This window comes from Acinonyx jubatus, chromosome E1 (assembly GCF_027475565.1).
Source record: "Acinonyx jubatus isolate Ajub_Pintada_27869175 chromosome E1, VMU_Ajub_asm_v1.0, whole genome shotgun sequence".
NCBI classification, from domain to species: domain Eukaryota; kingdom Metazoa; phylum Chordata; class Mammalia; order Carnivora; family Felidae; genus Acinonyx; species Acinonyx jubatus.
This window is the reverse complement of record NC_069397.1, coordinates 54,962,835-54,984,166: the sequence shown is the minus strand read 5'-3', so window position 1 is coordinate 54,984,166 and position 21,332 is coordinate 54,962,835. Positions and strand designations below refer to the sequence as shown.

The window sequence follows — 21,332 nt, the reverse complement described above, 5'->3', positions numbered from 1 at the left end:
CAGGCATCTCAAAATCTCTTGCTTAAAAGTGGATTCTTATTTGTGAGCTGGGTTATGAGTCTTCTGACCAGATGCAATCCGGAAGTCAGGCGTCTGGAATGGAGTGCTTGTCTGAGAGTAGGTTTCTCTGGCCATTAGTCATTATTTACCAACTTGCCTGGAGGGAAAAGATGACTGTGTCTGCTTTAATAAAAGCACGACTACTTCCCTTTTAACCCCCCTTAAAATGAGCTGGTGTTAGGCAAAACCCTGTATATCTAAAAACAGCTCATCCTCAGGAGGGTACTTTTATTTTAGGAGCACAGTAGGATTGGGTTGTGCTTTGTCCTGATCCCTCCCGGGAGGGGCCTGGTTTTGGCGAGGGCTTTCTGTCAGTGGGGAACTGAAAGTCGAGTAGGTTTCATTTGTCACCAAAGCAGTACATAGCAATGGTCACTGACCTAGATCCGTGTGGTTTCATGGTGGATGCTTTACTCTGCAGTGGATTTTCCATGTTTTCCTTATCACCGGTTAGAGGGATTGGAGAGACTCGGTTAATTGGGCACACTCATACTAGGGTTTAAATATTTTGGGAAAGGTCAGCATAAGATGTGATGTCACATGGCCATGCCATTGGTCCTGTGTGCTTCCTGCCAGGGGACCTTGCAAAAGAGTCAACGGACTATAAATAGGCTGCCTTCTTGGACTGATTCCTTTGGTAACCAACCCTGAACACAGAGCATCTTTGTGTTAAGGTCATCGTGTGACACCCTCTTGGTGTGTCGCTCACATTTCTGATATAAGCGAAAAGAGTGTCTTGTATGTTGTCAGCTTTGTGATTGCCAGTCTTTCTACACTGGTGATTGACTCCCCACGAGGGTTGGATGGGAGATTCGTGAAAAGGGGTTTTTAGCAGCTGTGAATATAACTTATTTGATGCTCTGGTCTATAGCAGGGACAATACAGTCTGTCTCAGCGCTGCAGCTGGTAAATAGGCAAATTCGTTTCAGAGCACTCAAGCCGAGACTAAACTGTTCTCCCCTGACACCGATCTAAGAAAATGTTCTAAAGCATCGCAATTCTAAAAATACCCACTGGTGAGTCTAGGACACACTACACATCTGAGAAGAGGGGAAATAGTGAAAGCTGAGAACATAAGCAGACATCAAATAAAAAGGAGGTGACATTTACATATAAAAATCCAAAAAATCTATAAAAGACAGGGTTTCTGTACTGCTGTAAATGAGTTATTCGTCTGACCCCAGATGTCGGTTTCCATAGTAACTATTACTTGATCCTTTAGTACAAATATTACAAGACTGCTAATATATTAAATGAGTTCTTTTCTATTTTAATCATAGAAGATTGGCTAAAATAATATCCTCTCTCTTTGGAAGCAGGTTTTTGGCATTTGGGGCCTTTGCTTTCCTAAATAAAAACTGCATTAGTGCATTTTAATTTGCTTTTCTCCCCCCACTTTTTTTCTTCCCTATTTTTTTCTTTTTTCTATTAAGATTCCTTCCAAGGAATGTTCATGGCATCACTGTTTGTAACAGTGAAAACTAGAAACAGACCAAGTGTTCATTAGTGAACGATTAGTGACTAAGTCATGGCATGAGGTAGACTTCTCTCAAAGAACCCCAGGGCCCCTTGGAACAATTCCGGGGATCAGAGAAAAACACAAGATTAACCTGGAATATCTTGTGGTACCAGAAAGTAAGGAAATGCTCAGAAAACAATGGGGGCATGTCAAAGCACACAGTAACCACCTTGAAGGAGCCCCCCACAGCCAAATCTGGGAGGCTGTATGCATCTGATCAGGCCTAAATCTAATAGTAAACGTTAGCAAATTATGTACTTAAAAACTTTTTTATTGAAGTTAATTACTTATTTTTATGAATGGCTATTGCCCTTTTTATAGACTACTGGGAATTGCCTAATAATTTACAACTAAAATAAGATATGCTATTACCTTATATGCCTTGTGACCATATTTTCTACGACAAAATGTGTGCATCCGTTGGGGTGGTTTAACAAAATACTTGAAAATTAGAATGGTTTAGAAGTCTAGGATATATGGTTGATACACACACACATATATACGTGTGTATACTTTGTACGTATACACACACACACACACACACACACACTCACACACCCAGCAACGCGTGCTTCTGTTGAGTCTAAACTGGCAGTTCCACATTTGGTCACTAGGTGGCACTTGGCCAGCGTAAGGCTAACGTAAAAGGAAACTGATGAACACCAGGATAAAAGGCCAAAGAGGAACTTGCTCAGTAGTCACAGGGAACCCTGATTGGCAGTCCCCTGGGGCTCATTGAAAGGGTTCATTTGGCTGAGACTGTACCATACTCCTATCCTGGACATGAGGTGTTTGGGGTTTAAATTATTCTGAGATTTGGTCTTATTTCAGTGCAGAAGCAGCAGGCCAGTGAGCGCAGTGGCCCAACAAAAGCTGTCACAGCTCTGGGCCCCTTACAAGCAGGACCAGGAAAGGTGTGCCGGGTCCCTCATTGAATCCCAGGCCTAGCATGGAGTACTCAGGATGAAGCGAGAGTGTTGAATGGATGGGTACCCATCTTTGTGCTTTGAAAATGGTTTAGAGGAACCCACTGTGCTCTAGAAATATCTCTCAGTGCCATGCGTCTGAGCACCTCGGGCAGGAGAGGAGCAGTGACTGCCTCTGCTGTGGCCATACCCTGAATGTACATTTGTGTCTCCTGCAGGTGCTGTTAGATCTTACAAACAAAAGGAGTTTGTCTTGCTGTGCTCCGAGAAAGCTTTTCTCTGAGAAGACCTTAGATACTCCTGTTAGAATTTAAAAGGAGTGTGGCATTAGGTATGCTTTTGTATGTACTGCTGGCTAAGTAAGCGTAAGGATGTGATCCAGGGTTTCGACTCTAACTTGCAGAACCTGAACAGGATGCGGTACCTTCTGCAATGAGTGTTTAACTATCAGGCTCTCTACACTCTGCTCAGGTTCCTAGAATACTCCCGGGATCAGAACAACCCATAGACTTGCCCTGCACTACCTGAGGCAGCTACAAGAGAAAGAACCAGAACTCTTGGTTCTGGGTTCAAATCCTGATTCTGCTATTAGGCCTGGATCTTCAGTAATCAGACAATCTTTTGAATCTCAGTTTCTTTATCTGCAAAGTGAGGATGTTAATACTGACTTTCTTCATTTATCCCATCAACCAGCATAATTTTTGAGTTCCTCCGGGACTTTACAATCTAGTGTACATGGCAAACACGTCTCCCAGTGTTGAGCCTATTGAATAAAAATGTATTTAAACTGGGGACGGATGGTGGCGATGGAAGCACGGCATGTGAATGTACTGGAGGCCACCAAACCGTGTGCTTAGAAAGGTGAAGGTGAAAATTTTCATGTTATGTGTATTTTACCACAATTAAGTAAAGTAAAATGAAAAACAAAATATCCAAAGAACCCAGCATGATCCTGGCACATAGTAGACTCAGGATCCACTCGGTGACCATCCATTGAGTTCGGGAGTGAGTGGTGACAAGGAAGACCACTAGATACAAGTACCCTGGCACAATTAGCCCAGTCAGTGGGAAGAAGTGGCCTTTTCTGTCTTGGACAAAGCATGCCACCAGGCCCACCGATGGAGGAAGACTGTCGAGCCTCTGCAGGGCATATCCTGACTTCTCGCCTCAAGCTCCAGATGGGCGTATGGAATGCCTTCCTGTTCCTCAGGCATCATCCTGGAGTACATCAACTGAACAGCCTCACGAGGGACGCCCAAGTGCAGTTTCTGGGATTCTGCTTCACTTTTCATAACGAAGACAGGGTTTAGGTAAAGACTAGTGGACAAAGAATTAAGTTTGGTCTGGTCAGGGACTGACGGACAAAACCTCTGAGGTCAGTACCTTTATGACCGAGAATTGAGGCTCAGGGATTATTCGAGGTGGAGGACGAAGAGCACTAGTTTTTCTTTTTCACTTTCCTTTTGTTTTTCTTTTTTTGGGGGTATAGAGGGTAAAGGGTAAAGAAAGAAGGAAGAATCGCCTTTTTTTTTCTTTTTTTTAAACTCAGGAGTTATGGATAACTCCCAAGTACCTGTACAAATGAATATGATTAACTTTGCTACTCCAGAAAAAAATTTTAATCCCAAAGTCATTTATTTTGGCTTTAGAATAGACTAGCACTTGTGTCGGATTTTCTCGCCTAATTACTTTTTGCTTAAGCTTGTTTTAAAATTGTTTTAAATTCCTTTAGTGTGACAGCCTAGGGAAGTTGGGGGGGGAGGGGAACAGGCCACAGAGAGGATCTGAACCAGAATTGAAGCTTTCCTATAGAAAAGCCCCCTCGTACGCTGCCAGTGGGAGAGCAAAATTGGAATCAGCTTTCTGGAAAACAATTTGGCAAAATATTTTTTAAAGTCTTCAAAATATGCTTACTCTTTGATCCAGTAATTCCACTTCTAGGAATTTGTCCTAAAGAAGTAATCAAACAAGCATGCAGCAATGTAGGGACAAGGCACTCACCACAACATTTGTATCGGCAAAAACAAAAAATAAAAGAAGAAGAAGAAAAAGCCAATGGAAAGCACTGAATAATATGGAATTGGTCAAAGAAAGTACAGTGCTGTCTCTGATGTGTGTAGCCACATTGGCAGATTGATTATAGACTTTAAAAGTCTATAGGGTTAGGGTTAGGGTTAGGGTTAGGGTTAGGGTTACCGCATCTTTCTAAATGAAAAACGGAAAAAATTAGTGGGCACGGCTGCATAGATATCTCTGCACAGAAACAGTGCAGAGATACAGAGATGGGTGGGTAAGTAGACAGAGAGCTGGGCCGATGGATGAGTGAGGGGATAGATGCCTGTCTGGAGACACATATTCTGCAGTGTTAACTTTGGTGTTGCTGAGTGCTGAAATTATGGCTGGTTTTGTAGTTTTTGCGTGTTTTTCAGATTTTCTGCTTGAACACGTATTGCTTTATAATTAGAAAAGCCAACCACCCTGTATTTTGAAAGAATACATGTTTAATGTATCCATGAAAAAGTAAAATGTTGCTATCTAACACCCACAAGGTGGGTAATCTGAAGGCGCATGATTGTAGACTGAATGTGTTTTCTTAAGGGGCCCATTTCATACAAGTGAATTATCAGCAGTCATACTGAATACATAAAATCACACGTACCGCGGGTTAAATTATGTTTCCCAAGAAAAAGAGCCACATTCATCAAAAATCTGTGAAGGCACGATTAGAGTATAATGTGGGTATCCTATTTTCTGATCCCAGCACTAGGAGGTAGACTCTTAGAGCCCAGGAGTACCACAGTTTGGCCAAGCTACAGAGACTGGTGGGTTTTCTGTGAATTATATGTAAAAAACGTAGATTGTCCAGGTAACACTAGAACAGTCATTCTTAACTGTCTGAAAGCAAGTCTCGCTTAACGTTTCTACTGTTTTCCCTTTCTTATCACATTATCATCATACAGAACTCCAAATCCAGCCCTCTAAATGGGGCAAGAGTGAAAGCATAAGGTAAATGACGGGCAAGCACAGACCTCTTAGGACCCCAAAATAGCTCTTGGCTCACATTTTAAAGGAGTCTGCTTTATATAACCAGCTGCAGGGAAAATTTGTTCTTCACTGTTTGCAGCCTCAGCTCTGTACACAGGATGGGCTTCTCTTTTATTTACGGTCCCTAAATCCCGAAGACACCATGTGGCTTCACTGAAGGAAAAACCTTGCAGGTCTGGCTCCCTGTTGTCTCAGGTCAGATGGAAAAGCCTTTTGTGATTAACTCGGCCACAGTATGTCCTTTGGTATTTGGAACTTCAGTGAGAGTTTTTATTAGTTACTCACATTTTGAATCCTGACTCAAATGAACTGCATCTAATGGAAAAAGCAGAGAAATCTCGCCCTTTTGACGCCAAATCGAATCCCCGTTCTACCACTAGCTGTGACCTTGGGCAAGTTCGCTTAACATGTCAGGTCTGGGTGTCCTCACTTAGTTAGGAGAGTGGCGCCTTCCCATCTCACCTCCCAAAGCTGTTGTTTGACAGCCTTGAAGCTGTGTACCAGCCGGGGACAGTGACTGGTCTCTATAAACATGCTGCCTTCTCACTTTGCTTCCGACAGTTTCCTTATGCCGCCCCACCTCCCCAAGAACCTGTGAAGACTCTGAGAAGCCTGATCAACATCCGAAAGGACACACTAAGACTTGTAAAGTAAGTTCCCCTGGGGCTGGGGCCCAGGCCCGGTTCTAGGTGCCGAGCAGCTCCCCTCCCCCACCCCTCAAGAGACTAGCAGAGCAGTTTGCTGCCAGACCCAGAGTCTCATTCCCCTGGCCTCAAGGATGTGAACTGCCCTGGCAGTGATCGAGCAGCCCCTGTCCACGTAGATTAGGTCTTCCCGCATCCAGATTGTCCAGAACTTTATGTGAGAGTCTGTGTTTATGAAAGACTTTCCCTTTTCCCAGAAGCAGTCTTTATTCTTGTTTTATGATAAAAAAAAAAATATATATATATATATATTGGAGCGCCTGGGTGGCTCAGTTGGTTAAGTGTCAGAGCCTCTTATCTCGGCTCAGATCATGATCTCGTGGTTCATGAGTTTGAGCTCCTGACAGCAAAGAGCCTGTCTGGAATTCTCTCTCCCTCTCTCTCTTCCTCTACCCCACTCGTGCTCGCTGTCTCTTAGTTTTTTTTTTTTTTAATGCTTATTTAGTTTTGAGAGAGAGGAAGAGACAGAGCACAAGCGGGGTAGGGGCAGAGAGAGAGGGAAACCCAGAATCTGAAGCAGGCTCCAGGCTCTGAACTGCGAGCACAGAAGCCGACGTGGGGCTCGAACCCATGAACCGTGAGATCATGACCTGAGCCGGTCGGACGCTTAAGCGACTGAGCCACCCAGGCGCCCCTATCTCTCTCTAAATAAATAAATAAATAAAATTATTGAGGGGAAAAAGTGAATCTTGCAGCTACCTCAGCAAGCTTGTGGAAAAATGGGATATTTGCAGTTGGAATATAAAAGCATTATTTTATTGCTTATATTTACTTTTCAATTTATTCTTCATCTCATGTGTCCTTCCTCAGAGGAACTCCTTGTGTCCTTGTCTGGTTGGTTAATCATCATCATCATTATTAAGTATCTTCAACATTTACCTTCTCTGTACAGTCCGTAAGATAGTGTAATTTTTACACTGATGCTGCCCTCCAGGTAGCATGCTAATCTGATGCCCACTGGTCCCCTGGGAAGACAGCTTTGGCTAGGGCAAATCGCAGATCTCAGGTTTTTCTGAACGGACAAGGAAGATGACTCATGAGTCCATTTTATGCCCGTATAGGTCAGTCCTGTTAGCAGTAGGAAGTTTTATTTCTGATCATTCTTTTTAAGATGTAACTCATATGCTGTACAATTTGCCCATTTAAAGTGTGCAGTTCAGTGGTTTTTAGTATATTCAGGGTTGTGCAGTCATCACCACCATCTAATTTTAGCACATTTTCATCATCTCCAAAAGAGACCCTGAACTCACTGGTGGTAACTCCACATTTCTCCTGAAACCCCTCTTTCAGGCCTAAGCAACCACTAATTTACTTCTGTGTTTCTCTCCTGATTTATATACAGTATTTCATTTGTCCCTGAAGTTCTGACTGCTTCCCCAACGATTTCCCCAGCCCTGGAGTCAACTCTGGGGACCAGGCAGCCAAGGAGGTGCTTGCTCTGTGCACAGAGCAGCCTGCAGGCGAGGGCTCACCCTCCGTGGGGCAGCTCCCGCCGCAGCAGAGTGGATTGTGGCCCGTGAGCCCTCGGGAGCCAGCGGCTGTCGGCCGCTCTCTCTTTCTCTCACCCTATAAGTCCTTTCCCATCCATCCGTAACGTAGAGAGCGACACCACACTTTACCTTTAATGGCTCTTGTCAGAATTCAGCAAGATAACAGGAAGAAAACACCTGCTGTTCAATAAATATTAAGGTGAAGGGTGTTTTGGGTCTGTTTTTCTGAGATTATGAGAATAGGGTAAATACTGATTCACAGATTTCCAGGTAAAAATGGAGGAGTGAACATCTTTCGCTTGCTGTCAAAACCCACTAATAAGAGTATTTTCAAAAGCATAAATCCAGTGGTGCCTGAGTGGCTCAGTCCGTTAAGCTTCCGACTCTTGGTTTCAGCTCAAGTCATGATCTCACAGTTTGTGGGATGGAGCCCCGCATGGGCTCTGTGCTGACAGTGAAGAGCCTGCTTGGGATTCCTTCTCTTTGACTCTCTCTCTGCCCCACCCCTGCTCATGCTCTCTCTTTCCCTCTCAGAATAAATAAATAAACAAACTTTTTTTTCAAAAGCATAAATCCTGGGGTGCCTGGGTGGTTCAGTCGGTCAAGTGTCCGACTTCTGCTCAGGTCATGATCTTGCGGTGTGTGAGTTCGAGCCCCGCATCGGGCTCTGTGCTGACAGCTCGGAGCCTGGAGCCTGCTTCAGATTCTGTGTCTCCCTCTCCCCCTGCCCCTCCCCCGCTTGCACTCAGTCTCTCAAAAATAAACGTTAAATTTTTTTTAATAAAAAAAGCAATTTTAAAAAGCATAAATCCAGAAGAAGTGGGGGAATGGGAGAGGAGTAACTGCAAAAACTAAACTTCTGAGTTTAGAGGCTGGGACAAATGGTAAGAGTTAAATAATGCAGCAGGCCTGTGAAATCAGGATCCCAAGTGAGCCGAAGGAAAAGCTGAGAATCACCCAGTGGAACTGTGACCCCCCCAAAGGCTCAGGAAATGGCAGTACCAGGACCTCTGGATATCGAGGTGCAAGGCCAACATGAAGAGCATTGGTGGGAAGCCTGCTCGAGAGGCGGTCGGATCCTCTCTTTGCCACACAGCCAGAGCTGCCCTCTGCACACCCTGGCAGAAGGCCGGCAGGCGATTCTCAGTGCAAAGTTAAAACAGAGACTCTGTGGACTTGGGAGACCCAGGGACGGCTAAAGTTAGACTCAGTACTAAAGATGGGGGTTAAGGGAGTTTGGGCACACTGGATGCTGAACCCTCCAGCCTGCCCACCACCCAACACTGTCTGCCCCCAGAATGCTGGCTGCCAGGCCCTTGTCCAAAGAGAGGAACACTGTCTCTGAGGAGCAGGACTCTCCCAGATGGGAAGACCAAAGAGACTGGCCTTGGAGATTCCTCCAAAGACCCGGATTGGTCCCTGGGGAAGCCCAGGGTCCCCAAACCCCACCATGCATTCAGACTTCCAACTGGAGATTTAATTTCTTAAATATGAGCAGACAACCAAAGATTCCTAGATGCATAGGGAGTGCCTATAATATGAAAGACGGTGGCAAGGGGCGCCTGGGGGGCTCAGTCGGTTAAGTGTGCGACTCTCGAACTCAGCTCCAATCTTGATCTCAGGGTCCTAAGTTCAAGCCCCAAGTTAGGCTCCACACCCAGCGTGGAGCCTACTTAAAGACAAAAGAGGGGCGCCTGGGTGGCTCAGTCAGTTAGGCATCCGACTTCGGCTCAGGTCATGATCTCACTGTTGGTGGGTTCAAGCCCCGCCTCGGGCTCTGTGCTGACAGCCTGGAGCCTGGAACCTGCCTCAGATTCTGTGTCTCTCTCTCGCTCTGCTCCTACCCCACTCATGCTCTGTTTCTGTCTCAAAAATAAATAAACATTAAAAAAATACAAAATATAGGGGCCAAACAAACCAACAGGAAAAAATATAACTAAGTGGAAATAAAAACTGCAGGAAGAGAAAAAGCTCATTTGTAGCCTCAGAGACAGTAGATGCTGTCTTATTTCATGGACGCAATGACAGGCCATTTAGGAAATAAACAAGACTCAAAAACAGCAGAAATGAAAATGTCAATAGAATGGAGGAAGAAAAGTTGAAATTTTCTAGAAGGTGGGCCAAAAAGGTTGAGATACAGCAAATAGAAGAAGAAAGATCCAAAGCATAGAGTGCCAGTTTACAAGGTGTCATATCCAATAATGGTTCTAGGAAGAGAACAGAGACTATAGAAGGAAGGAAATCATCATTAATGGCATAACTAATTTAAGAAAATTTCCCAGAACCAGAGGGCATGAGTTTCTAAATTGAACGGACCACTGGAGGGGCGCCTGGGTGGCTCAATCGATTAAGGGTCTGACTTCAGCTCAGGTCTTGATCTCACCATTCACAGGTTCAAGCCCCGTGTCAGGCTCTGTGTTGACAGCTCAGAACCTGGATCTGGCTTCCGATTTTGTGTTTCCCCATCTCTGCCCTTCCCCCACTCATGTTCTGTCTCTCTCTCTCAAAAATAAACATTTGAAAAAATTAAAAAAAAAAAAAAAGGACTACTGGAGTGTTGAGTTCAATGGATGATAAGGCAGAGATTATATATCAGAGGGAAAAGGGCCAGCAGTTGGAATGGCTTCTGGAGGCGGTGCTAGACGCCGGAGGATGATGCAGCAATATTTTCAAATGGCTTTTTAGAAGTATTTATGACCCAGCACTCTTTATTCAACCAAATAATCTTTTCATTTTTAAGTGTATTTATTTATTTTGAGAGAGAGAGAGAGAAAGAGAGAGAAGCGAGCACACAAGCAGGGAAGGGGCAGAGAGAAGGAGAGGCAGAATCCCAAGCCGCAGGCTCCGCGCCATCAGTGCAGAGCCTGATGCGGGGCTCAAATTCACAAACTGTGTGATCATGACCTGAGCCGAGATCAAGAGTCGGACGCTTAACCGACTGCCCCACCCAGGCGCCCCTCAACCAAACTTTTAGTGTGGTGTGACTAGACTAAAATCTCTCAAAAAGTTGATCCCTCCAACACGTCCTTTTTCAGGAGGCTAGTGGAAGAGGTGCTCTGCCACAGTGAAAGCGTGCCCCAAGGAAGAAGAAGCCAGGAGATGCAGGAAAGAGGTGGAGGGGACTTCCCGGGCTAACGGGGGGAGGGTGGCTCCGGGTGGTTGCACCCAGGCACAGAGGGCCTGGGGTCCAGGTAGGACCCCCCTCAAGAAGACAAAATGCATGGAACACCCGGCACTTCTGGACATGGAGAGATTTAGACGGATGGCCAGCAGAGGGCTAGGGTCTGAATTAGTGAGAAAGTACCTAGGAAACCGAGCGACTGAAAGAGAAATGAGCACAAACTCTTAAGAAAAAGGGAAAGAAAAATACTCAGAGATTACTCTGTGGCTAAGCTGGGAACCATGTCCGTATAATCACAGTAAGACAGACGCGGATGTGCTGAACTAGCAGATTCGAGACAGAGCGTACTGGGGGGAGGGGGGTGGGTACTGCATATGGGGCAGCGCGAGGAAAGAGAAAGAAATTCTGGTTCCCATAGTACGAAGTCAGCGGCTAGCACCTGGAACTGAAGAGTCTGGAATGATCCACGTGGGGTCCCTGGGTGGCCCAGTCGGTTAAGTGTCCGACTTCGGCTCAAGTCACCATCTCAGCGTTCATGGGTTCGAGCCCCTCGTCAGGCTCTGTGCTGACAGCTTAAGCCTAGAGTCTGCTTTGGATTCTGTGTCTCCCTCTCTCTCTGTCCCTCCCCTGTTTGTGCTCTGTGTCTGTGTCTGTCTCTGTCTCAAAAGTAAAAATAAAAACATTTCAAAAAAATAAAAAGGATAATCTAAGCATGTTGTATAGAAAATAGGTAAATGCGACAATGATCAGCTAAACGAGGTAAAGATTGTCTCTGAAGAGGGGGAAAGGAGGGGGGAGGGCCTGCTGTGATAGTAACAAGCCCCGCGGAAACGAAGCTATGTGATTAGTAACTTCGATTACGACAAAACTAAAGAAAAAAAGAAGAAAAACAGGTCTGGCAAATGCACAAATGTTCATTATAGCACCGCAAAACATCAGAAGTCACCTAAATGCCCAACAGCAGTGCTCACGGGGTGTTCAGCCATCACTCGAAATGAAGGTGCAGGCCTAAGTTTCCGACCCTGGAGAGAAGCTCACGATGTATGAAGTGTAAAAATTTGTAAAAGGTAAATTGAAAACTGGTTTGCGAGCTCCCAAATGCCACGTCTTTCTGGTTTTCTAGGTGTGCCGAGGAAGTGAAGACCCTGGGAGAAGAGGCAGGCAGAGCTAAAGTCCACTACAATGTGGAGTTCACCTTTGACACTGACGCTCGGGTGGCCATCACCATCTACTATCAGGCCACGGAAGAGTTCCAGAACGGGATTGCCAGGTAAGAACGAGAGGCCAGGTGAGCCACATCCCTCCCAGACAGGCGAGCCCTCCGCGCTCACCTGTGGGAAAAAAACCTACGGACCGGGTGAGATCTGGTTCCTGAGCTCAGACTTTCTTCTGCAGAGCCCCACCTCTTTGCCTTTTCCCTTCAATCTGGGCGAGCTTGTGCAGCGGCAGATGGTGGCACAACCTTGCATTTCATCAAGATGCTGCTAAAAATCTGTTAAGCCACCTTTGTGCGGATGTGTGGGTTGGACATACAGTCTTAACGGCGTTCCCAAGCAAGAGCAAAGGACACATTAGAAGGAAATATTTCCTTTCCTTTTCCGTACCTAGAGCCCGTTGATACTGAGACCAGGCGTGGGACAGAGGAAGCGGTCAGATCCTTCCGGGCTAGATACTGACTTTTGCTTTGTCTCCCTCTCTGATGGGCAGCTACATCCCCAAGGACAACAGCCTCCAGTCGGAGACGGTGCACTACAAGCGAGGGGTCGGCCAGCAGTTCTGCCTGCCCTCCCACACCGTGGACCCCTCAGAGTGGGCGGAAGAGGAGGTGAGCTGCCTCCGGGGGCGGTGACAGGCTGCTGGGAGAAAGCGTGGGGGCAGGTCCCTCACGTGGACCTAGTCGGGACTCCGGCCGGCAGTGCCCGGACCGCCCAGATGCTGGGAGGCCATGTTCTTCAGCACTGTAACTTCTCCTTGCCCTTAAAACACACCTCATGTCGATAGCTTTTCTGTTCCAAAGTAGCGCATTCACCCCGGGTGTTTTGAGAAAGTCACGTTCAAAGAGAAGAACCTGCCAGTTAGAGGGCTTCACAGCCATGAGACTTTAGAAAGCAACGGTGGCCTCCAGTTAAACAGACTTAGGTGGTCACGAAGTTGACGAATGAGAGCAGAGATGAAGTTAATGCTTCTTGACGATGTCTCCCTTTCTGATGGACTACTGGGCCATTTAAACGTGTTAAGTCTTTCCTCCCCTCCCCCCCCTTTTCTTTCCCTTCAGCTTGGCTTTGATCTGGACCGAGAGGTTTACCCTTTAGTGGTCCACGCCGTGGTGGATGAAGGAGACGGTAATGGGCGTTCTCTGTCTTCTTTTGCTCTACACGCTGCCCTTTTGTGGTGCACAGGCCGGGCAGTCGCTGTGGCCTCGGGAACAACACGCCCCCTCCGTGGGGATCAGGCAGCCGGTTTCCATGCCCCTTGCACTCCTTAGGCTGATGAGAACAGCCCTGGGTGAAGGGACGGGCCCCTTCTCCTGACGGCCCAGAGCGTCTGGTCTTCCGGGTTGGGGGGAATCGGGGAAGATAGATGGGTGGCAAGGTGTGCTGTTTGGCTTTCTCCTTCATCCGCGTGCCTTTATTTTTTTCAGAGTATTTTGGCCATTGCCATGTACTGCTGGGCACTTTTGAAAAGGTGAGTAGCTTCACAGGGCCTCACTCGGTTCTGTTTAGCTGTCTTTCGTGCGGGGACGCGTGCGGCCTGTTGGCCGGCTCCCTGAGCGCGGCAGGACAGGCCCAGCTCCCCACGGAGTGGGAGGAGCACCACACTGGGGGCCGCCCTCGGGCCTCGGTCCAGCTCTGCCGCCCGCGTGCTGCGCGACCTGACCTGCAGCTCTCGAGGCCGCAGTCTCCTCTTCCCGAGACGGAAGGGTCAGACTAGATGCTCATGAGGCCCCGCGGCGTGAGGAGTGTGCCATCACACGCAGGTGTCATTGAGAGGAGTGCCCGAGAACGCCTGGTTCCTGCCCCTGCTTCCTGGTCCTAACGGTCGTGTTTCATTCCAGCACACCGATGGGTCATTCTGTGTCAAGCCCCTCAAACAGAAACAAGTGGTAGGTATCTGAGGGCCGGGGATCGTTGCCCCCCCCCCCCCCCCCAGACTTCTTTCTTTTCATCTCTCTCTTTTTCTCTTTTGCTAAGCATGCTTCTTTCTCTTCCACTCCCCCTCTTTTTTTTAATCCAAGAAAAGTTAAAATAAAAAAAAAAAAAGAGTGCTTTTGTGTGTTAGAAACTCCTTGGGTGGCCTGAAAAGAATACTGACTTTGGTGTCTTTCTTGTTCCAGAATTGTTGGCGTGGAGGCAGCCATTATCTGAGCAAAGGTCTTGAGAAAGGAAAGAACAGGATTTGTCTCTTGACATTAGGTTTAGGGAGAACTCTTTTCATTGAAAATGCCAGGGCGAGAAACATTCCGAGCTGAAGGATAAAATGTCGGGGTCCAATTCAGAGCCAGTTAGGGCCCTTGGCTTAATTTATCCCACCAAGTGTTTTTCTAAAATTCCAAGTTTCCTGGCCATCTGCCGTCTTCCGGGATGACCAGCAAGTCACGCATATGTCTGCTCAAAGGCCTAACCCCTGCTGTGTGCCAGCACTTTTTTTCCCACTCTTGCAACGATGAGCGGAGAGTCCTGGAGAGTGGTGCCAGTGGCACTGGCCGGCCTCCCCTGCAGATGGGTGACAGGTGTCTGAAATTCTGAGTTATTCATTAATGAGGCCAATAGTAGTCAGTAACACCTTAGTCTAAATCTGTTGATAATATCCTTTCCATTAGAATCAGTAGGTCGAAACAAGTCTTAAGAGACACAGGAGGAAACAGATCCTGGGCCCAGAGTACTGCCTGCCACGGCCAGGCTTCGGTGAGTTGTCTCACGGGGAGGCCTCATTTCCCAGAATGCCTAGATAGGATGGAAAGGCTACGGTAGCTCAAGGTAAATGGTCTATTTTCCTATTGCTAGCTTGGCATTAGCAACTGACTCTGTCACACCGGAGAGTGAGGTATAAAATCAGTGACAGGCTAGGTCTGAGGGGAGGGGATCAGTGGGACAGAGGTGAAGCCGAGGGAGGAGTGGGCTCGTGTAAAGAAACGAGAAAAGGGCCTGCTTTGGCTCGGACGTGGCTAGGCTAGTGGGAGTGGGCATTGAACTTGGGGTTTTAAGGAACAGGGCCAAGAGGGGTCCTTGGCTCTGTAGGTGACGGTGGCTCGTGCAGATGGAGGGGCTCCATTGGCCTCCCCTTCAAGATCTTTCTCTCTTTGCTTCAGATGTTTTCCTTTCCCCTCTTTCCCTTGCCTTGCTTTCTTGCTTTCTTGCTTTCTTGCTTTCTCTTTTCCATTCCTTTGGTTTTGTAATGTCTACACTTAACTTTGGATACATAGCTGATGCTTCTGTTTTGATGCACATTCTTCCATTTGCTTAGTCTATCCCTTCTTAACTGTCTGGAATAGTGAGCTGCAGTACACAGATTAGTGTTGTATTTGTGAACTTTCATGTTCCCTGTTGGGTATAATGGTGGGTGAATCAAACATTGGATTTCCTTTTCTCTGTCAAAGAGAAAACATAAGTAAATAAAAGCATCCTTGGGGTGCCTGAGTGGCTCAGTGAGTTGAGCATCTGACTTCGGCTCAGGTCATGATCTCACAGTTCGTGAGTTCCAGCCCCACGTCGGGCTCTGTGCTGACAGCTCAGAGCCTGGAGCCCGCTTCGGATTCTGTTTCTCCCTCTGTCTGCCCTCCACTGCTTACACTCTGTCTCTCGCATTGTCTCAAAAGTAAATAAGCATTAAAAAAAAATTTTTTTTTAATTAAAAAAAAAAGCATCCTTACTTGTCTAGGCCTTTGCTTTTTTTCATTGTGCATCAGTAGTCCTTGGTTACCAGGGAAGGTTGAGGGGCAAGTTCCTACTTATCTCTGTTGAGTCAGCCTGCCCTTGAACTTCTCTGTTTGCTCTTCAGGTAGATGGGGTCAGCTACCTCCTTCAGGAGATCTATGGAATTGAAAACAAGTACAACACCCAGGATTCTAAGGCAAGTTCCATCCGAAATTCTGAATGTACTTTTTTCCCTGGGGACGGAGTAAGAAATGCTCTGATGAAGCTGGGATCTCGGGGTTTAGCATGACCAACTCTGGAATCAGTTTGGTCCTAGGAGGGTGTTCTCTTGTTCCTTATTTCAGATGCTTATGCTTGCATCACTTCCAAAATGAAAAACACAGGCAGGCTGGGATCAGTTGTTCTGCAGAGTTCTGGTCACTCAGTTACCTGGCCCCTGCCCTTCCTGGTGTGGTCTCCTAGGGCCCCGCCAGATCTGTCGGAGAGGACAGATCTGAGCCCCATAAGACGAGCTTGAGATAAATAGTTCCCAGAAGAAGTGATACTGACCAGTATGTGAACGCACTTGCTGAACGGTAAAGTCAAGTCAAAGCAGGGGTGCCTGGGTGTCTCAGTCCATTGAGCATCCAGCTCTTAATTTGGGCTCAGTTCATGATCTCACAGTTCATGGGATCGAGCCCCGGCACAGAGCGTCAGGCTCTGTGCTGATAGGGCCTGCTTGGGATTCTCTGTCTCTCTGCCTTTCTTTTCCTCAAAAATAAATAAACTTTTTTTTTTTTTTTTTAAGTCCAAAGCAAATGTAAGGTTTTGTTCTTACCACTTGTCTCAGCTCTTCAGGCAAAGCTGCTTGTGAAGAAAATGGAGGACACGAAGGGCTTTGTGTCACCGGCTGAATTTCTGTCTCCTGGGACAGGTGGCTGAGGATGAAGTGAGCGATAACAGCGCTGAGTGCGTGGTATGTCTCTCGGATGTCCGCGACACCTTGATTCTGCCCTGTCGCCACCTCTGCCTGTGTAACACGTGTGCGGACACCCTGCGCTACCAGGCCAACAACTGCCCCATCTGCCGACTGCGTAAGCGCCAGAACCGCAGGCCGGGACCCGACAGCGGGGTCTGCGAACTGACCGACACTGGGGTGGGGGTGGGGGGACTGTGGTTTCTGCCCGGGCTTTCGTGTGGCCTGACTCCTGCATCAGGATGGCCCGATGGCCTGTTTCCTTCTTCCAGCCTTCCGGGCACTGCTTCAGATCCGGGCCATGAGGAAAAAACTGGGCCCCTTGTCCCCAACCGGCTTTAACCCCATCATCTCGTCTCAGACGTCTGACTCGGAAGAGCATTCAGTAAGTTGGGCTGGGCACCGTGACCGTTTGTGAGGCAGGCGTTCTGCTCTCCTTGCTGGTTTTTTTTTTTCACCTCTCACCCTTCTTTACCTGACTTTGCAACAAGTAATTAAACCCTGGCACGCTGCAGTATTTGGTAAGCTGGCTGAGGTCACATTGTGTTAAAACCAACCGGTATTACCACGGAAAATTGGATACTGATCATTAAATCCCCCTTTTCCTCCCTGGGAACTGGGCGTCCAGTTAATATTTACGACGCCTAGAGCTGTCTGCGTGCAGCCTCCTCCCAGTGGGGTCCAGCTCTGGAACTCCCCCCAAGCAGGAACAAGGGGATGATTGTTTTGGATTTGAATACAGTTTACTGTCTTTATCCGAGTCCTCGAAGAAGGTAACTGTTTTCTTTATCCCATTTCATGGCTTTAGCAACTGCGACCCGAGTGGATGAAATATTTCACCTCGGTTTCACAGCATAAGTGATGGCATTAGAACGCAGCCTCAAAGCTGTGCTTTCGTAGCAGAGACCGTCTTCAGATTCATACACCAGTAGAAGAGAGCCATTGTTCAGTACATGGTATTAGGATAATTAGTTAGCTATTTAGGGAGGAGAAATCAGCCTAGCACTTTATTCCTTACCAGATTAACAACTAACATTCCAGATAGAGTAACTATATTAAAGCAAATGAAACCAAACCAAATATTAAAGACTGAGAATAAATTATAGGTGATTCTTTAATTGACTTGGCATGGGAGAGGACTCTCTAAGCTTAAAAGCAGAGGAACAGTACAAAAAAAAAAGAAGAAGGGTAGATTTTACCGTATAAAAAATGTAAAAGTTCACATGTGTAAAAAATTAAAATAGGTAAACAACAAATCATTTAGAGAAAAAAATGTCTTCAGCATTTATATCAGAGGAAAGACAATGTCTTTGCCATGGCTCATATGATAAAACAGTAGATAAATGGACAAAGGATTTTTTTTTTAATTTTTTTTAACATTTACTTATTATTAAGAGACAGAGAGAGACAGAGCATGAGCATGGGAGGGGCAGAGAGACAAGGAGACACAGAATCCGAAGCAGGCTCTAGGCTCTGAGCTGTCAGCACAAAGCCCAACGCGGGGCTCGAACTCACATACTGTGAGATCATGACCTGAGCCAAAGTCGGATGCTTAACCGACTGAGCCACCCAGGCACCCCACAATATTTTTTTTTAATTCTCAGAAGAGGATGCTTAACTGGTTAACAATCTTTTTTTTTTTTTTTTTTTAAGTCAACCACATTAGAGATCCACCATATACCAATCAATTAGAATGAGGTTCCAGGGCGCCTGGGTGGCTCAGTCCATTGAGCATCCAACTTAGGCTCACGTCATGATCTCATTGGTTTGTGAGTTCAAGTCCCACATTGGACTTGGCTGCTGTCAGCACAGAGCCCACTTCAGATCCTCTGTCCCTCTCTTTCTCTGCCCCTCTGTCATTTTCTCTCTCTCTCAAAAAAAAAAAAAAATTAAAAAAAAATTAAATGAGGTACCATTTTTCACCTTCCAGATTCAAAAGCTTTGTTTGTTTAAGTTTTATATATTTAGTTTGAGACAAAGAGAGGGAACATGAGCAGGGAAGGGGCAGAGAGAGGAAGAGAGAGAATCCCAAGCAGACTCCACGCTGTCTGCACACAGGGCTCAAACCCACCAATCATGAGATCATGACCTGAGCTGAAACCAAGAGTCAGACACTTAACCGACTAAGCCACCCAGGCGCCCCCAGATTCGAAAGCTTCTTAAAGATACTCCATGCTGTCAGAGAAGCAGTTGAAATAGGTTTTCTGTGCTGCTTATAGAAGTGTGACTAGAAGGCTCTTTGAAGAAACAAAACCATATAACTGTATACATCAAGCGCCTTAAAAACATCTGTATCTGGTCATCAAAGATCTAAGAATTTAATACCAAGAAAACAATGTGGAAAAAAAAAAAAAAAGATTTGTGGTAGCATCTCTCTCCTTGCTAGATGGGATGTTGCCCGCTTCACGAATTGCTTAATGAAGCCAATTAAATCTCCAAAAACAATAAAAGATCTATACACAAGGATGTTCCTCAAAATGTTGCTTACAGTAGGAAATGGTGGATGCAGCTAAATCCCGGGCAGAGAACAGGTTGGAAACATGGAATCTGTGACAAGGGGACGTGTATGAAGGAAAGTACTTACATTTGCTAAAATAAAGCAGGATATAAAATTGTGATTTACAGATAGGGGTGCCTGGGGGGCTCCGTCAGGTAAGCGTCTGACTCTTGATTTCTGCTTAGGTTGTGATCTCGCGGTAATGAACACGTATTCCCTGTAACGAACCTGTATTCCCATTACAATCAGAAAAATAAACATTGCTGAGAAGATGTTCGCCTGTAAGCGGAATGTAGGAATATGCAGGTTCCCTAACATTGTGTCTTTCTTTGGCCTCCTTTGCAGAAGCTGTTCTTGCCAGACCAGCTGTAAAAGAAAACATTTTTTTTTTCAGTGTAGAGTGAGAAACATGATCATGTCATAAAACAAAGAGTACTTAATTAATTTTTCAACCTGTCTCTGATTCCCCTAGTCCTCAGAGAACATTCCACCAGGTTATGAAGTTGTGTCTCTTCTGGAGGCACTCAATGGGCCCCTCACCCCATCCCCAGCGGCCCCTGCCCTTCACGTGCTTGGAGACGGCCACCTCTCGGGAATGCTCCCCTCGTACGGCAGTGATGGCCACCTGCCTCCTGTCAGGACGCTCTCCCCACTCGACCGCCTGTCCGACTGTAGCAGCCAAGGAATCGAGCTCAAAAAGAGTCTCTCCAAGTGAGTGGTTGGTGCTCGACAATGTTGCCCCTCAAGGCCCTGATGATAGGCTCTCACTCCTTCTCTCACCTCCTCAGTGCTGGCTCACGTCCTGGGTCCCCAGGGCAGCGTAGACCTCCTTCCCGGAGCTTTTTTGTCCCACTTAAGACCTGGGGTGAACACTCTGGCAGAAGGTTACCCCATTCCGTAGGTGAGGAAGATACTTACGGTACCTGTGGGTACTTAGGAGAATCCAGACAGGCAAATCTCATGTGTTTTGGGGGGGAAAAGGACATCCCTAGGGTCATTGACGCCTGTGGGGAGCGTCGCTCAGTCTAAAGACTGAAGGAACCTTGTAATCTGTACCTGTACCTCATAAGCATTTAAATCCAACTAGGCACAAGTCATGATAAGCTTTCTGTGGCAGAGTTAAGGAGCGTATTTTATAGATGAAAATGTTGAGACCCTAAAAATGTCAGTGACTTTTCCCCAGGTACAGACACAAGTTACTAAAGGAGTTAAAGGTAAAGCCCAGATTTTCTGACACCCCGAAAAGCACTCAGGCTACCCCTAGGGCTCTTTCCCACCTCCGTCCTCCTCCTTAAGACCTGGGCTTCCTTTCTGTCCCCTCTCGGGCCTCTTCTTCCCATGGAGTCCGGCTCGTGAGAGTACAAGCCAGTCCCCCTCTTCATGTGGATTCTGGCGCCAGATGCTTTCCCCTCCGGACTGTTACAGGTCTGTTTCCCAGAACTCTTCTGTGTTGCGTGAAGAGGAAGACGAGCGTTCTTGCAGCGAGTCAGAGACACCGCTCTCTCAGAGACCCTCAGCTCAGCATCTTGAAGAGGTAATTTCATTCCCCTCCGTTTCTCGGACGTTGGACCACAGGTTCTTAAGTCCCACAGGCCTCTCCAGGTCCGTCTGCCTTCGTTCGTTCCTCGGGCACCTTGGAACACCCTTTGAGACAGCAGCAAAGATTTCATTACGTCCATCTTTTCAACAATATATTGAGCCTGTGTTCTCTACCAGGCACTGTTCTGTATGCTGAGAACAGTAGCAGTAAGGAAACTACAAAAGTCCTTGCCCTGGTGGCGCTGATATTCTTGCTACCGGGGCTAGGATGGACGCAAAGACAGGAGAAAAGGGGTGTGTCAGACCGTGCTGTGGATTGGCTCGTCAGACAAGGGAGTTCAAGGCCAGAGGTGGGGGCTGCTGTCTGTAAAAAGTAGTCTGTGAACCAAGACGGAAGGAGGTGAGAGAGTGAACGATGCAGATGTCTGAGGAGAGCAGGTTGCGGGCGTGGGAACAGGCAGCAGGAAGGCCCAGCAGAGGTGCGTTGGGAGGCCGGTGGAAGAGGGCGGGGCTTGCCACCCGTGCCCCCCACAGGCTTCATTGAACAGGTTCATTACCCCCGCTCTCTGTACGGCGGTGAGCTAGGGAGAGTGAACAGGCAA

At 46.9% G+C, this 21,332-nt stretch overlaps 1 protein-coding gene across 7 annotated transcripts in view; it reads left to right on the top strand.

Annotated features, from left to right (window-relative positions):
• Window positions 1-21,332, top strand: part of RNF157 (ring finger protein 157) — an 81,601-nt gene that overhangs the window by 46,741 nt on the left and 13,528 nt on the right. For all 7 annotated transcript variants that reach the window (XM_053212387.1, XM_053212383.1, XM_053212388.1 and 4 more), the window contains exons 3-13: window positions 6,112-6,200; window positions 11,989-12,135; window positions 12,573-12,690; window positions 13,141-13,207; window positions 13,507-13,550; window positions 13,921-13,972; window positions 15,868-15,935; window positions 16,653-16,812; window positions 16,967-17,079; window positions 19,664-19,902; window positions 20,617-20,725. In XM_053212387.1, coding sequence (XP_053068362.1) covers window positions 6,112-6,200; window positions 11,989-12,135; window positions 12,573-12,690; window positions 13,141-13,207; window positions 13,507-13,550; window positions 13,921-13,972; window positions 15,868-15,935; window positions 16,653-16,812; window positions 16,967-17,079; window positions 19,664-19,902; window positions 20,617-20,725 — 1,206 coding nt within the window. The remainder of the gene's footprint in view (window positions 1-6,111; window positions 6,201-11,988; window positions 12,136-12,572; window positions 12,691-13,140; window positions 13,208-13,506; window positions 13,551-13,920; window positions 13,973-15,867; window positions 15,936-16,652; window positions 16,813-16,966; window positions 17,080-19,663; window positions 19,903-20,616; window positions 20,726-21,332) is intronic.